Source organism: Dasypus novemcinctus, chromosome 21, assembly GCF_030445035.2.
Source record: "Dasypus novemcinctus isolate mDasNov1 chromosome 21, mDasNov1.1.hap2, whole genome shotgun sequence".
Classification (NCBI taxonomy): domain Eukaryota; kingdom Metazoa; phylum Chordata; class Mammalia; order Cingulata; family Dasypodidae; genus Dasypus; species Dasypus novemcinctus.
In genome coordinates this window covers 28,845,901-28,862,498 of record NC_080693.1, presented here as the reverse complement: position 1 = coordinate 28,862,498, position 16,598 = coordinate 28,845,901, and the positions used below count along the sequence as shown (strand labels likewise).

The 16,598-nt window shown below is 39.5% G+C and overlaps 1 protein-coding gene across 1 annotated transcript in view; it reads right to left on the bottom strand.

The window, feature by feature from the left end:
* Positions 1 to 3,692: 3,692 nt before the first annotated feature.
* Positions 3,693 to 16,598, bottom strand: part of NCBP3 (nuclear cap binding subunit 3) — a 46,877-nt gene continuing 33,971 nt past the window's right edge. The window contains exons 5-14 of the mRNA XM_004476979.5: positions 16,032 to 16,160; positions 15,732 to 15,808; positions 14,895 to 15,003; positions 10,848 to 10,947; positions 10,463 to 10,566; positions 8,974 to 9,271; positions 7,256 to 7,410; positions 5,391 to 5,549; positions 4,405 to 4,567; positions 3,693 to 3,929 (exon numbers count right to left, since the gene is read on the bottom strand). Coding sequence (XP_004477036.1) covers positions 3,821 to 3,929; positions 4,405 to 4,567; positions 5,391 to 5,549; positions 7,256 to 7,410; positions 8,974 to 9,271; positions 10,463 to 10,566; positions 10,848 to 10,947; positions 14,895 to 15,003; positions 15,732 to 15,808; positions 16,032 to 16,160 — 1,403 coding nt within the window. The 3' untranslated portion in view covers positions 3,693 to 3,820. The remainder of the gene's footprint in view (positions 3,930 to 4,404; positions 4,568 to 5,390; positions 5,550 to 7,255; positions 7,411 to 8,973; positions 9,272 to 10,462; positions 10,567 to 10,847; positions 10,948 to 14,894; positions 15,004 to 15,731; positions 15,809 to 16,031; positions 16,161 to 16,598) is intronic.

Sequence of the window (16,598 nt, the reverse complement as noted above, 5' to 3'; positions counted from 1 at the left end):
ATGATTGTTTTGTACATTCACAACTTATCTGGTAAAAATTTTTAAAAATTTTTTTAAAGTGAGCTTCTCACTTGAGTGTGATTCTAATGCTTAAAAAATGTTTTCTGCACAATCTTGCCCTAATGCAGGCCAAACATCTCCCCTAGTGCTCAACCAAAAACAAAACAAAACAAAAAAACCCAGTGATCTTGTTCACATACAGGCAGAAACTGACTACACTAGATCTCGAGATGCCAGTCTTCACCATAGAGCCTCCCTCAGAATTTCCAAGAGGAAATATGATGATACCAGTTTTTATATTAGACACTGACTTTATAACCTAACCCTAGAATGAACTAAGACTCCTTTGACCTTGAGGAAAAGGGAAAGAAAAAAAGGCCGAGGGGGAGGGACAACACTGTGCGGAATCTGAGAGGCTGGTGAGGTCAAGATAACTAGCGAGCAGAAGGCAAGGGAGGACTAGGGAGAAAGAGGCCAGAGACACTGCCAGAGGCTAGATCCTGACCTGCTTGTGAGCTAACAAAGGTGGTTAGACTTTATTCCAAGGGCCTGGTGAAGCTTTGGAAGAGCTTTAAGCAGAGAATAACAGGAGCAAATTTGTATTTAAGGAAGTTTATCCTGAAGCACATAGAAAGAAGCTCAACATCATTTGTCATTAGGGAAATACAAATCAAAACCACTACGATACAATCAATTGGATGGCTATAATCAAAAAGTTAAAAAAAAAAAAAGGCATAAACAGCAAGTGCTGGTGAGGATATGGAGAAACTGGAACTCTAATACATGGCTGGTGAGAATGTAAAATGGTGTAGCTGCTTTGAAAAACTGTCTGGTAGCTCCTCAAATGATTAAACATAGAATTACCATATAACCCAGCAATTCCACTTTTAGGTACATATCCAAGGGAATTGAAAATATATGTCCTCGCAAAAACCTGTACATAAACATTCATGGTAGCATTGTTCACAATAGCCAAAAAGTGGAAACAATGTCCACCAACTAATAAATGGATAAACAAAATGCAGACTATCCGTACAATGGAATTTTGGGTCATTACAAGGAATGAAGTTCTGATTCATGCCGTAACATGGATGAACCTTGAAAACATTATGCCAAGTAAAAGAAGGCAGACACAAATGGCCACATAATGTATGACTTCATTTATACAAAATGTCTAGCATAGGCAAACCCATAGAGACAGAAAGTAGACTGATGGCTGCCTAGGGCTGGTGTGCTGGGGAGATGGAAGAATGACAGCTAAGTAGTTCAAAGGTCCTTTTGGGGTTGGTGAAAATGTTCTAAAACTGAATGTGGGGATGGTTGTACAATTCTGTGAGTATACTAAAAGTCACTGAAGTGTACATGCGCATGTAAATTGTATTGCAATAAGGCTGCTTAAAAAAAAAAAATTTTCCTCTGGGTTGCAGCGTGCAGAATGGATTAGAGAGGGAAAGACAAGGCAGACACCAGCGAAGAAGCTGCTTTAGGGATGCAAGAAGGGGTGACAGCAGTTGGACTAAGAGAAAGGGATTCATGAGAGACCCAAGGGGCCAGGGGATGAGAGCTGACACCTTGTGGGAGTCTCCATAAGTCCTCCTGGGTACCCGGTAGCTCTCCCGAGAGGGAAAAGGAAAAACAGAAATGAGGTATCGGCAATTTTTATCAAGCATCTAAAAAACTTATTTAAAACCTCCTACATATAAAGACTAAGACAAATACAGAACAAGTGTGTCACCCTGCTGCCCATGTCCAGGGGGAGCGCCCAGGATATAGGTGCACTAAGCAGCTTGCCAGGGGGCCATCCTGACTGGTCATCCTTACTCCTAACCGACAAAGAAAGGGCTTAGTGACTGAAGGCATACTCATGGGTGCCCGCATGGGGGGCTGGAGAGCAAGAGAGGTTAACAATGAGGCCAATAACTTTGGGAAATAAACTGAAAAGTTTTAAAGATAATCATCCAGATTCTCTCTGTTTCTCAGGGGAAATGCAAGGCTGCTGAAGTGGGTACTTTTCCTGGTTAGACCAATGACTCATTTGTGATTGCATACTAACCCCATTTCAGAAAGTCTTCCCTGATCTCTCCCTAGCAGAATGGTGAGGACTGAAAGGTCATATGACAAATGGGCCTGGGCTCCTCGTAGGAAAGAGTTATGCCTGGGAAACAAAAAGGAAGTCTAAAAAGAGGCATTATCTAAACACTGCAGAGACCATGTCTGTTGGGCACCCTGACCATAAGGACACCTCTGTCCTATTAGACAAGAGACTGTAATGGAAAAGGGACAAGTTCATGCCCACAACTTCATGTACCCCTCAACTGTCTCCCTGACCCTCCCTCACCTGCTGCAGAAACTAGCATTCACCTGCCTACTGCAGCCACAGCTTAAGAAAGTACAAAACACCCCTGAGATGCAGTAGTCAAGTCAGAAAACTCCAGTACCACCCCACTCATTTGACAGATAGGGAAACTGAGGCCTAGGCTCGTGGAACAGAGCCAGGGCTTGGCAGTCAGGTCTCTGTCTCTGAGGCCCTTGCACTTTTTACTGTTATCAACTCCCCAAATGCTGACCCTCCTCAAGACCCTGGCTCTCAACTGCATGCTTCACAGGGCAAGAAGAGCTGAGAAATCCCAGAAACCTTAGGTCTCAAAGGCAGAGAAATCAGAATCAACTCTTTCTTAGAATCCTATTAGGAAGAGGAAGCAAATCATGGTTATATGCACTAATCCTTCTGAAGGGAGGGGAAAAGCATGTTAACCAACAGAACACATAGTACAATACAGTTTTTGTTGCAGCTCTTAAGTCTCACAGCCCTTTACTTTCTTTATTAAGAACAGTGTTCTGCATTCAATGGCACCACAGTGTCATCAACTATCAGTGTGACCATTAGCCAAGCCACTAGTAAGGACCTCTAGAATCCAAGGTTGTAGCAGGTACCCAGACACCCCAGGTAGCTGGGACATCACAAAAGGAGCAGAGGCTTACTAGCGCTAATTCCCAAGTTCTAGTGAATAGAAGTGAAACAAGACATTTAAGCCTGCAGAAAAATACAAAAATTAAGTACTTCAAAATTAAAAGTAGACAGGAAGATAAAATAAGCCTTTTCGTGGTAGAATAATCTGAAAGGAAAACAAACATAAATCTGAAAGGAGTTTAGAAACAAATTAAAATTTCTGTAACTATCATCTTATTTGCCAGTTTTGAAGAAGTCTTCAGGTACCAGAACTTGGAGGCAGAAAGAATAAATATCAACATGTCATTTCTAAAGTGATAAACAACATGACTCCATCTCAGATAGATGGATTTTTTCCTGACAGTGGCCAAAAATCAAGAACTCTATATACAACGAACAGCCTATACAATTAGGATCATTAAAAAAATGAGACTCCTCCCTTTGCCTTCTTCCAAAGTATATTATATATATATATAAATATATATTTATATATATATATTTAACAGCACATAAGAAGACACCACTTCAGTTTCCCCTGTAGCCAACAGGAAGAATTTTCACATATAAAAATTAAAAATTTAAACTTTTAAATCATTTTTTAAACATAATACAGACTTAAAAAATTGTTCAACATTAACCCATGACCCCACCCCTTGCACAAAAATCACCCCCAAATCCAGAAGTCACAGTTTTTTGTTCCTAAAAACTCAGCACTGAACTTGATCTTCACTTCAAGCTGATGGCTAACAAGAGGCCACTAACAGAAATCCCCGAGGGATGAATGGAAGCACGATCAATGCTGTGTCTCTTATCTACCTGGGCAGCACTGGTGCACCTCTGAGGTCAGGTCCATGGGATTCGGCCCCCACACTAGGGTCCCGGAAGGGTGAGCTGGCTGCTTCCCTCATCTTCCCCCTCGAAGGCTGTCCAATAAGCACCTGGGAATTGACTTTTCTTGGGAAAAGGGTGCTGGTAACAGCTGTCAGGGCCAAGGCAATAGTGAGAAGTTCAGTTGTCTGCTCTTTGGATGAACTGTGTAAAACATTTCTTTTAAAAGACATAATGTTAAAAATATTAAGAAAAATGTCTACAAAATCTGGAGGGCTGCCTTTTTCTCAAAGAGCAAAGCTTGTGGGATGGTGGGAAAAGAATTGAGGGCCCAGAACTCTAACTCTGTGGCAAAAGACAGATGCCCTTAAAACATGTCACATTCTTAAGATGTCTTGCTGAAGTAGCAAGAGGTAAGGGTGCCTAAGAGTAAGAGTGGGAGGGGCGCCAACTCCGGGGGGGGGGGGGAGGGGGGAAGTTCCTTTCCTACTGTGTGCCCCACCCTGGGCAAGAATGTCAGGCTGTAGGGCTGCTGCTATGGGTGCCAAGGGCATCAGGACTCTGCCTCTGAGCCAGAGCTGCTTTCCCGACTAACTTCAATCTGGAGAGATGGTAAGTTATCTAACCGGCTCTTCTTTTGGCGAGACTGTTCTTTCTCCTTAATCAGAGCCCCCCATGCCCTCTGCAGCTCTGAGTCATCTTCCTCAGTGCCGGGTGCCCTGTGCTCCGCTTTCTTCGTATTCTTTTCTTTGGTCTTGGGTGCAGATCCTAAGCGAGTCCATAAACTACCTGTTTGGATGAAAAGGCGTTTCAGTTTTGGTAGGGTCAATGCTGAGAAACAAAGCAGTACCGAGAAAGCAGGGCACTGCCAACATCTACGTGTGGGAAACACTGGGGGCTGTGGTACTTCCAACCACTGTGCAGCCTTGGGCAGGTAATCCTGTTGCCCTGACTGTGGTCCCTGCCTGTCACCTGAGGGGTCTGGACCCGATGATGGGTGGGTCTCACCCCAAGGCAGCGTGTGGCCTCCATCAGGTGCGTTGGACTCACCACTCAGATGCTGCCTCATTCTGCCAGGAGTAGGCCACTCCCACATCCTCTCCAGCTCTAATATTCTATAAATCAGTGGGCCTACCACACTCTAAATTTTCAGAGATTTTGTTCACTACCACCAATTTCAAAAATATTCTTTAGTAATGTCTAACATTAGGGAAATAAGTGTTTAGAATTTTATGGTACAGTCACATCATAAGACAATTAAAAATTTTATATGTCAAGAATACAACAATGTGGAAAAATGACAATGACAAAAATGCTTCATGGAAAAAGCAGGATATGTATATGGGCAAAGACTGGAATAGAATACATGAAACTAAAAAATATTTGTGCTAAACAGGAAGAACCAGGGTACAGTTTTTACTATTTTCTAAACTTCCTATACTGTTACCATTATTAGTGTTATTATGACAATAAATTATAACACAAGAGAAAAGGTCATTTACTTTAGGTATGTCTTATTTCCTACCTACTGCTGAGAAAGTATTTCTACCCCTCAACCACTGTCCTCTGCATTTATCCAATCTCCACCCCCATCAGTTTAAAGGTTACCAACCTGATTTCTTTTCCCGAGTGTCCGAGTAGAGGCCTTTAACATCTTGTCTGGCACCTAGCCTACTATGTACATCAGAAAAGGGCTCTCTTCGAACCACTGGGTTACTACTAAAAGCCTTTTCTGGAGAATACGGTCTTTTTCCTAACCGCTGGCGTATATCTGGAAAAAGAAAAGAAGTCCTACTATGAGCAAGTGTGAGTGCTTTGCTGTTTTTACTGTCAGTCTGAGAACTCTAAATCTTCCCGAGGATCTGGGACTTGACACAATGAGGTAAGTTTCTAAACCCCTTCTCTCTTTGGAATCAGTCTGGATTCTTTTAGGAAAATTCATATATAGGGAGTATCAGAGGGGGAAATCTCAGTCAACTGATCCAAAAAGGAATTTCTGAGGCAGAATCTATTTTTTTTTTTAAAGTAAAAACAAGCAGATCAAATAATTTACAAAAATTTCAGCTAACGAATGATACTATAAGCTTCTTAAGAGCAAGAACCACAATCTTTGAATAAGACCATCAGGGAAAAACATAGAAGTTCTCTAAGAACAATACATGGAACCAGTAAATGTAATGAGACCAGTAAAAAGCAAGGATCAAGGCAAGATGTTCCAAACCAAATTTGTTTTTCCTTCGATCCCTCCTGAAATCTGCCTGTCCTCCTGAGTTCCCTATAACAACAAAAACACATTTAACAGCAAGGCATTGCGCTGGGGCTTTCACCCATCTCACTTAACCTTCTCTCAAGTGGCAGCATTTCCATCTTTCCAGCCACTCAGGCCTGAGCCTCTTGGCTTCTGATTTCCTTTCCTACCGTGCTTCCCAGGACTAAGTGAATCTTCCTTCACAAGGGTTCTTGTCCTCATTCACTCGGTCTCCACAGTCCCTGACCTAGTTTGTGCCTACGCTCTACTTCATCCCAGCCCCAAGTTATCTTTCTAAAATGGATATCAGGTCAGGTTACCTCCCACCTCAAAAAACTAGGCTGGCCAACTGAGATCCTATTCCTTCTACAAGGCCCAGCTAGAGCCACCTTCTTTAAGAGGCCTTCCACAATTCCCCCAGTAGACTAATGCCCCCTCTCTGCTCCTATAGCCCACTACTGGCAGACCTACATTTCCTTCATTCTGCTTTGGGTGGAGTTATGTGAATGCCTTGGCACTTCTCCATCTAAGTTCTATGGTAGCTCTGAATCCCCTCCAGCACATAGCTGAAGGCTGGCACACAGCAGGTGTTGCCACGTACCTATTGTATGAGTGTTACATACAGAATCTACCTAGTTCAAACTTTTAACCATCAATACAACAAGCCAACTTAATTTCTCTTATTCCTGTGTGTAAAGTATACCAATGACATACAGAGTAAAATAGTTGTTTGGGCCAAAAGTACTGAAAGCTAGTAATATAAAAATCTTATTTTCTTGTGTGATCCATGTATTGCTTAAAAAAAAAAAAAGACAATAATTTTTTTAAAAAAGTCAGTCAGGGTTGAGCCCTGATAGCAACCAATTTGATTCCAGAAAACAGTTTAAAAAAAAAATCGTATTAATTTTCATGTCCTGAAATTCCAGTGCCTTGCACAAAATTTTAAAATGATGAGCAAAAACAACTAAATCAGTCTACAACAATTACAACTTTCTAGTCAAGAACCTATTCCCTGTCACAATCTGCTATCTGAAGCTCAGAATAAGCCCAGAGAGGAGAGGATGTAGCTCAAGTGGTTGAGTATCTGCTTCCCATGCAAGAGGTCCCAGGATCGATCCCCAGTACTTCCTTAATAAATAAATAAATAAATAAATAAATAAATAAATAAATAAATAAATAAATAAATAAATTTTAAAACGAAGCTCAGAAACACAACTAAAGAACAATACCTGATTTAGTACTGCTGACTGATGGCCTTGGACGCGTGTGCTGACGTTTTTCATCTAACAGATGTCGTACATCTGCAAATTTCTCTGGTGGTAATTTGCTACCAATTCGGTTTTTTATATTGCTTGTGGATATACTATCTGCCCTCATGGAGTTTCTTTAAAAAAAAAAATAAAAAGGACATGGTTAACCAACTTCAGCTGTGAGACAAGGCCCAAATAACAATCTCATATACTTTGGAGAAAATAATTTAGAAACACAATTAATTATTAAAATTTTTTTGCTCATCAGAAAATCATGAACAACCTATTGTAAACAGACTGTCCAGGACAAGTAGGTGACTCAGTTTTCCAGGGTGGTTTCTACGCATATGTGTAGGCCACCACAGAGCAAGTCCCCTTCTTCTGGGACAAAAGTTAAGTAGAGGACCTGCAAAGGGCTCAGGGCTATTTGCTGTAGTCAAGTCACAACAGAACCTGCAATCCTCTTCTTTAAAGGGCAGACTTCTCTGTCAAAGAGACCTGTTACTATGCTAGGTACCAGCATAATGCCGCTGCATTTTGATCCACAGGAAGTTCTCTGAAAACTAAAAATGATGTGAACAAGGCCATATAAATAAACCAGCTTGAGTATTTTTTCTCTTCCCTCCAAATATGCCACTAAGAATATCCTGGAGAGCATCCCGGGATTCGGACTCTTTGAGTAGTATACATACTTTCTGGCCTCGTGTAGTCTGCTGATCCCCAACAGCAATCAAAGAAATGTACATTAAAATAACTACATTGTTTTGCCCATGAAATGTGCAAAGATAAGAAAGAGTGATAATATCTAAGATTGGTGAGTATTAGGTAACAGGTAATATGAGTAAAACCCTTCTGGAAGGAAATTTAGCAATATTTACCATACTTTTAAAACATGTATATTGTTTTTAAATATGTATATTACTTTGTGCAATAACTGGGCTTACAGGAATTCATCTAGTTAGGACAACTGTAAGAAAAGAAGAGGGAAACCTAAATGTTCATCGATAAGGGATTGATTATATAAATCACGACACTTTCAAACAATGGATAAGGTTAAACAGTTAACAGATGTCCACAATGTAGTAAATGGAAAAAGCACATTGCAAAGCAATATAAATAGCATCACCTCAATTTTGTATAACTATATCTAGTATGGGTTATTATGTAAACCACTGACCATGAGGTGCAGCGATGCCAGAGATGTACTCACCAAATGCAATGGATGTGTCATGATGATGGGGGAGAGTGTTGAAGTGGGGGGAGAGTGTTGAAGTGGGGGGAGTGGTGGGGTGGGGGCGGTGGGGGTGAATGGGGACCTCATATTTTTTGAATGTAATATTTTTTTTTAAATGGAAAAAAAAAAACTATATCTATAATTTCTCCATGTATTATGTATCTGCATAAAAATATCTGTAAGATTATTCACCCAATTACTAATAGTGGTCATCTCAGGAGAGGACAGGATGACAGGTAATTTCCACTTTCTTTATTCTCTATCATTTTTATAACAAGGATGCACTGTTTATAAATTTAGAGTAAAAATTTCCATTTTGATAAAGAAACTTGTATTCTTTTATTCAATTCCTGTAAAGGACTGAAATTGGAATAAAGTGATTATAAAATTAAAAGGAAGTCAGCAAGTAACATTTAAAGTAAAATTAAAAGCTAACATGGATAAGAAGTAAAAATATTTTTACCTAATATTTTTCAACTGAGATTCCACTTCATCAGCATACATGGTCATTTTCATGCTTTTCTTTGGTGAAGGAGTAGAAATCATTTTCAGTTCTAGATCATAGTCCATTTCATCAGAGTCTGAGCTGCTGGCACTGGACCGCCTAGACGTGCTCCGCTCCCGGGCCTGCCTGACAGCTGGCAGCTCCTCACTGTACTCTACCACCACCCTGTCATCTGCATCCATGTCCTGGGCTTCCTCCTCTTCCTCCTCCTCTTCCTCCTCCTCTTCAATGGGCTCCTCAGGAACATTCACTAATCCTGAAGAATTAACCAAAAAAATTTTAAGAAAAGCACTAAAACTAACAAGTATGATTTTGTATTCTACATTGGTGACCTTTTTAAAAGATGTTGCTCCCATGTCCAGATTTTACGATGGCATTATCTCTAAAAGTGCCAATCTGGATACAATTCTGATATCTGACAATAGGAGAATGGCTAAGCATGATCCAGCAGCCTAATGGATTATTATAATATCATTCTAAATAACTTTAAAGTTCATGGAAAAATGCTTATGTTAAATGGAAGAAACAGAATATAAAAATATATGTACATAACAGTTATAATTCTTAGTATGAAAATAGACATTGGGAAAAATGTAAAGTGAAATCAGTGGTTATATTAGGGTATTAGGTTTAGGTGCACTGTGCTTTTAAATTTCTTTTATATAAGGATTATACGATGAAAAAATACGAAAGTAATAAAAACCGGAAAAGTATAATTGTGCAAAAGAAAGTGTGTGCATTATTAATATGCAGGCCTCAAATATATAATTTTGAATATACACGTTAAGTGAAAAATTTATAGATTTCGCCTCTCCTTGTCCCTATAACAATGACAAATATGTGTTCATGTTATTCTGTGTTTGTATGCAGACATGGCATTCTACAAATCATTACAGAAGATTCCATAGATCCGGTTCAAAACAAAAACTCAAATCTTTAAAAAACATAGTGAAAATGGTTCTTTTACCATAAACACAAACATAAAAGAAGAGACTCCCAAGTTGTGATATACCAGTTTTCTGAGGCATTCGTGTGTACAAAAGTCAGTAAGCATAAAATATTAAACACAATAGCCCTATTTTCATTATCATGCAAAGGAACAATAATAGCAGCTAAGCTAATAAAAAAATTTTAAAGGATATTATTCTCATGCAGCATTTGAGAGTAACAGTAGAAAAGTTAGGTTCCCAAGAAAAGTTTTATTTTATTTTCCCTATGTCACATTTGGCCTTTTTTGTTAGAATAGCTTTTATAAAACTATTTGACCTTTTTGTATGGGCAATTTAAAATTAACTGTGACTTGACTTACTTTCCTATATGTTGGCAGAGAGTGAGGGCAAGGAAGATAGGATGATAAAGTTTGGAACCTTAAAAGACCGTATTAAGAATACATATAGGATTTCGGGAGCCAAACATGTGTCTACCCAATAGCTGAGCAGGCAACTACCAGAATGTCGGTGTTTATACGACGTCAAGCCAACGTCATCCCCAATGAGGGCTCTCTTCTTGATCACATCCCGCTGAATTCGACGGGAATGATATCTTCGCTTCCTGAAACAAGGCCAAAAAGGTACATAATCAAAAACTAATAGGAAGGACCTTGAAATCCAACATTTCAACCACACACGGACACAGTGTTATGTGCTAAAAATTGTAAATGAAGCTGAAACTCAGCATTCCCAAACAATTACCACAGTTAATTTGGATTCTTCCCTTTTGTCCTCCTTTAAGTCCTCACATGGCTTTGACATGTCACTGCAGAATACTAACTGAAGGATTAAGAAAAGATTAAGTACTATTTAAACTATTATATTTTAAGGTTTTGGACTCACCAAGAATTGCTAAGAATTCCTTTCATGCCTCCATAATTTGGATTCCCATATTTCATATAATACTGACTTCTTCTGGCTGCTCCAAGTTCCTTTTTGTCATCTAAAAATTAATTACAACAGTTACCTAGGATTTCCTGTGGGTGTGAAGACAATGTTGAATGTTAAAAATAAAAATGTTTCCCACAGCTGGGATCAGATCAGTGCAATATGCCAACATAAGGAGAAAATCTATAGAAGCATTCACCCTCTGAGTGCTGACAAAGGCAATGCAGTGTGGTGGGGCGTGGAGCAGAATACAGAGATGAATGAGGTTAAGCTGCTAAGGAGCTGACTGATTCACCAGAGGAAAAAAATAAATACAAGATAAAAGGGTTCCAAAAGGGATAAGAGAGATTGAGTTATTACAGAAATTCAAGAATCAAAAAGGCGTTATAGAAGAGGTGGCATTTCAGTTGCCCCCTGAAAGATGATATTCACTTTGTGTGATGTGTGTGATGATATGACAACACTCCAATAACATAAAATTAGGATTATAGAAACAAATTATACACAATTCCATATATTTGGTAAATCAAGTTTTTCCCATTTATATGAGGTTCCTCAAAATGACAAAGAAAACGGCATAATATCATATACCTATTATGTACTCAATTAGCTACTCAAATGAGTAAATGCAGAAAAAAATCCCATGTATCAAGTTAAAATGCCAATTAACAGGTAGGAACAGTAGCCAGTGATCATACATTTTTTTAGAGAAATTTTATTTAGATATATTCACATATTGTACAATCCACCTGAAGTGTATATTCAACGAATTTTTTTTTTGAGGTACCAGGGGCCAGGGATTGAACCTGGAACCTCATATGTGGGAAGCTGGCACTCAACCACTGAGCCACATAGCCCTCCCTAAGTTGGTTTTATCATTTGTTTTGCTTGTTATTTTGTTTTTATTTTTTCAGGAAGCACCAGGAACCAAACCCAGACCTCCCATATAGAAGGTGGGCACTCAACTGCTTGAGCCACATCCACTCCTTCAATGTATTTTGGTATAATCAAAGAGTTGAACCACACATTTTCATCAAGGGCAATAATGTAACAGCCTTTGCCAGCTCTTTGGGCACTTTAGGACTGCAAAGGGCAAACATCATTGTAAATACATCCAGTGCTATGAGAAAACATGGTAATACAAACTGGTATGTGCACCCTACAAAAAAACATGCCCATCAGCATCCTGGAGAATGGTTGATTCCAGGTCTGGGGCAAGGAAAGTACAAGTTGTTTTATTGGAAAAACAAGATGTTCTATTGTGCCATAAAGTAAGAAAGTGGTCTAAGAATCATGAGGACGCATCAAAAAAGCAGTTTGAAAAGGATCTATTGGCCAAATCCCAAACAATTTGAGAATCAAATTAATGACAGTAATTGGTAATAACTCACAGAATAAAGTAAGAATCGGCAAATATAAACTGATATAAATAAATAAATGGATTAAAAAGGAAAGCTCTTTCTTGCAGCAGAATGCCAACTAATAAATATATAAGAAATGATGGAGTTAGAAAATCATCAATGGGGAAGCGGTAGTGGCTCAACTTACAGAGCATCCATCTACCATATGGAGAGCCCAGAGTTCGATACTCAGGACCCCCTGACCCATGTGGCGAGCTGGCCCATGTGCAGTGCTGCCACGCACAAGGAGTACTATGCCATGCAGGGGTGTCCCCTGCGTACGGAAGTCCCATGCGCAAGGAGTGCACCCCACGGGGCCGCCCCACATGAAAAAGGCGCACCCCACCCAGGAGTGGCACCGTACACACAGAGAGCTGACACAGCAAGACAATGCAACAAAAAAAGGCGAGTTTTCTGGTCTCACATGACAAGAATGCAATTGGACACAGAAGAACACACAGCAAACGGACACAAAGAGCAGACAAAAGGGAGAAGGGGAGTGAAATAAATAAAAATAAATCTTTAAAAAAAAAAAGATCATCAATGAATGCTAAAGTTGTTGGTTGAAAGTGTGATGAGCAACAGAATATGTACATAATCCCAAAAGATCTCCCCACAAATTTTTTTAATTACAAAGAGAAAAATAGTAACTTTATAGTGGAGAAACCTGGTATCACCTTAAACAAGCGATAAGAGCTAACATCTCTAGTATAGGGACAAATATCATGTGCCTCCTGATAAACGACACAATTCACTTCTGTGGTATGCCTGCCAAAAATGCATAACCTGAATTTAATCAGTAGGAAACATATGACAAGCCCAAACTGAAGGATATTTTATAAAATAAGATAATATTTTAAAATGTTTCAGTCAAGAAAAACAAAGAAAGGAGAGGAACCATTCCAGAATCAAGGGAACCTAAAGAGACATGACAAATAAACAGAACACTCAATCCTGAAGTGGATCCTAGACCTGAGAGCTCTGAGTGCTGGCTGGGGAGAAACCTAAAAGGACACTGCTGGAACAACTGATAAAATGTGAATATGAACTATGCATTAGGTAATTTTCCTTGTTCTTCAGAAATACATACCAGAGTACTTAGGGATAAAGAGACACATTGTCTCCAACTAACTCTCAAATGATTATATAAATACACATACACACACACATACACACACACACGCACACACATGCATATATATAAAATATTCAGAGAGGATGATAAAAACAAATGGGACAGACTGTAACAACTAGTGTTCTTTTTACTATTCTTGCAACCTTTCTCTCCATATAAAATTATACCCTAAAAAGAGTTACTAAAAATTTTTTCAAAGCCCATCAAAAATCACAGTGCTTTATAAAAATTCTTATGAATAGGGAGTTAGAGCTAAATGGCACTATTAGCAATGCCCAGGAAGCGGACTTGGCCCAGTGGTTGGGGCGTCCGTCTACCATATGGGAGGTCCGCGGTTCAAACCCCGGGCCTCCTTGACCTGTGTGAAGCTGGCCCGTGCACAGTGCTGATGCGCGCAAGGAGTGCCGTGCCATGCAGGGGTGTCCCCGCGTAGGGGAGCCCCACGCGCAAGGAGTGCACCCCATAAGGAGAGCCGCCCAGGACGAAAGAAAGTGCAGCCTGCCCAGGAATGGTGCCGCCCACACGGAGAGCTGACACAAGAAGATGACGCAACAAAAAGAAACACAGATTCCTGTGCCGCTGACAACAGACGCGAACAAAGATGACGCAGCAAACAGACACAGAGAACAGACAACTGGGGCGGGGGGAGGGGAGAGAAATAAATAAATCTTTTTAAAAAAAACAACAAAAAGCAATGCCCAGGAGGATATTGCTGAGGCAAACCAAAAAATGTAATTTTAAAAAGTTTTCATAGTTCAATGATAACTGGCTGAAAAGCACATGGTGCAAACCAGATTTAACAGAAAATAATTTACTTTAGCCAGATCACAAAAATATACAAAAAGTTAAAATTCACTTTTCAAAGTCAGAAATGCCAACTCAGGTAGTAAGCCATTATTTCATAAGTGCAGATTATAATTTGAAGGGAACTTTGAGATCATTTGATCTGACTTCCTGGTCAAAGGAGGATGTCACTCAAGAAATAAATCAGGCGGTGGACTTGGCCCAGTGGTTAGGGCATCCTTCTACCACATGGGAGGTCCGCAGTTCAAGCCCCGGGCCTCCTTGACCTGTGTGGAGCTGGCCCATGTGCAGTGCTGATGTGCGCAAGGAGTGCCCTGCCACACAGGGGTGTCCCCCACGTAGGGGAGCCCCACGCGCAAGGAGTGCACCCCATAAGGAGAGCCACCCAGTGCGAAAGAAAGTGCAGCCTGCCCAAGAATGGCGCCGCACACACGGAGAGCTGACACAACAAGATGACGCAACAAAAAGAAACACAGATTCTGCAACAAAAAGAAACACAGATTGCTGTGCCGCTGACAACAACAGAAGCGGACAAAGAAAAACGCAGCAAATAGACACACAGAACAGACAACCGAGGTGGGGGAGAGGGGAGATAAATAAATAAAATCTTAAAAAAAATATTTTGATTAAATGTAAAAATTGAAATCAAATATTAAAATTTACCTTTTGTAGCAAATCTCATGAATAACCTATTTCCTTTAGCAAGTTTGTTAGCTGGACGAAGATCATTTCTTAACAGAGATTCTTCTTCTACCTGAGATAATGTGTCCAACTTAAGAAAAAAGAGCATTTTCAACGTAAAAATTTTAAAGTCTTTTTCTATATCATACCTCTTCAGTAGCAATTTTAACATTAAGAAAGCATTCGACTTTGAATAGTCAATGGCATTAACTTACTAGTTCCTCTATAGAATCTGTCAGAGGCCTGCCTGCCTAAAAGACCAGTCTCCATTATTCTCCATCCTCTTCTCTTCTTTACTTTTCTTCATAGTACGCACACCTTCTGGTTTTATATTATACAGCTGCCTGTATATTTGTGTGCTGCCTATCTGACCCCCCACCAAAATTTAGGCTCCAATAGGGCCTAAAAAGTCCATGCTACTTTGTTTTACTACATCCCTAGCACCTTGAATTTGGTGTATAGTAAGTACACAATTAAATTTTTTTTTAATGAATATACTCTAATATCTCCAGCAACAGCATGTAATCTATTTTAAAAATATGCCATTCCTTGCTTTTCTTTAATTCTGATAGGTAACACAAAAATATTTCCCAATAAAACCATATTATTTTTATGCAGGTGTGGGTACTATCCTAAGATCTCAAGATGAATCATTATAGCCACACAAAAATAAGGTGCATGGGTGAACATTCAGAAGGTTTAATGGTGAAAGCTAGAGGAAAAAGACAACTTAAGCTTTATAATAACAATAATAAGCGCTAAAGTAAAAAGAGAGTAAGCAGCTTTTATGCTAAAACCCTACTTTGCCCTATTACTAACCTCTATATCACTTGAGTTCTCATCATCAACTTCTCCTTCTTCAGCCTCATCATCATCTGAACTGTCTTCCTGTTTGTCTAAAATGAAATATGAGGGAGAAGATGAACCTTAGCATAACTCATCTCATTTATTTTTAAAAGTCCAATATTTAATCCTAGGCCAAAGCATCATGACTTATTTCAGAACTAACTGGTGATGAGATGCTATATAACAGTCTGCACAGAAACCCAAAAGCCCAAGACACAATTGTGTAAAGAAAAGGACTTTCTGTCCAAAGTCCTCTCCTTTCTCTTCAGTTACCTTTTTTACTTTTCTCAGATGACTTGTCTTCATTGGCGTCCCTGCTTCTTATCTTATCCAGGGCTGGCAGAGAGCTCATATTGATAAGGGCTCGGGTGGCTGTCATTTCATCCAGCCAAACCACATTACCTAAAATAAAATGTAAAATAAAATGCTACATTCCATACATACAATAAGTTTTCTAAGAGCAAAGCCTGCATCATATCCATTCCTGCAGCATCATCTAGCTATAAACTGGTATCAGTGAATGTACAAACCAACTACTGAAAGGAAATACAGAAGTGGTAGTAAAATTTCTTTGATGAAGTTAACCTAGAGCTGCGTTCCATAAAGTAATTGTTAAGTATTACAAGAAAAAAGGGCTCTGTATATTAAAACCGCCTGGCACATGGTGAGTGCTATGTTAAATGTTAGCAGTTCTCAATGATAATGATAATGATAATGATAATGATGTCAAACAAATTTGGAATATCCTTCACACTGTTGCCCCCTACAGTGGAGTCCTCTGGTTTTCCTTGTCATCCCAAGATGCTAAATGATGTTTGCTCATTGTAAAGCGTGGGTGAT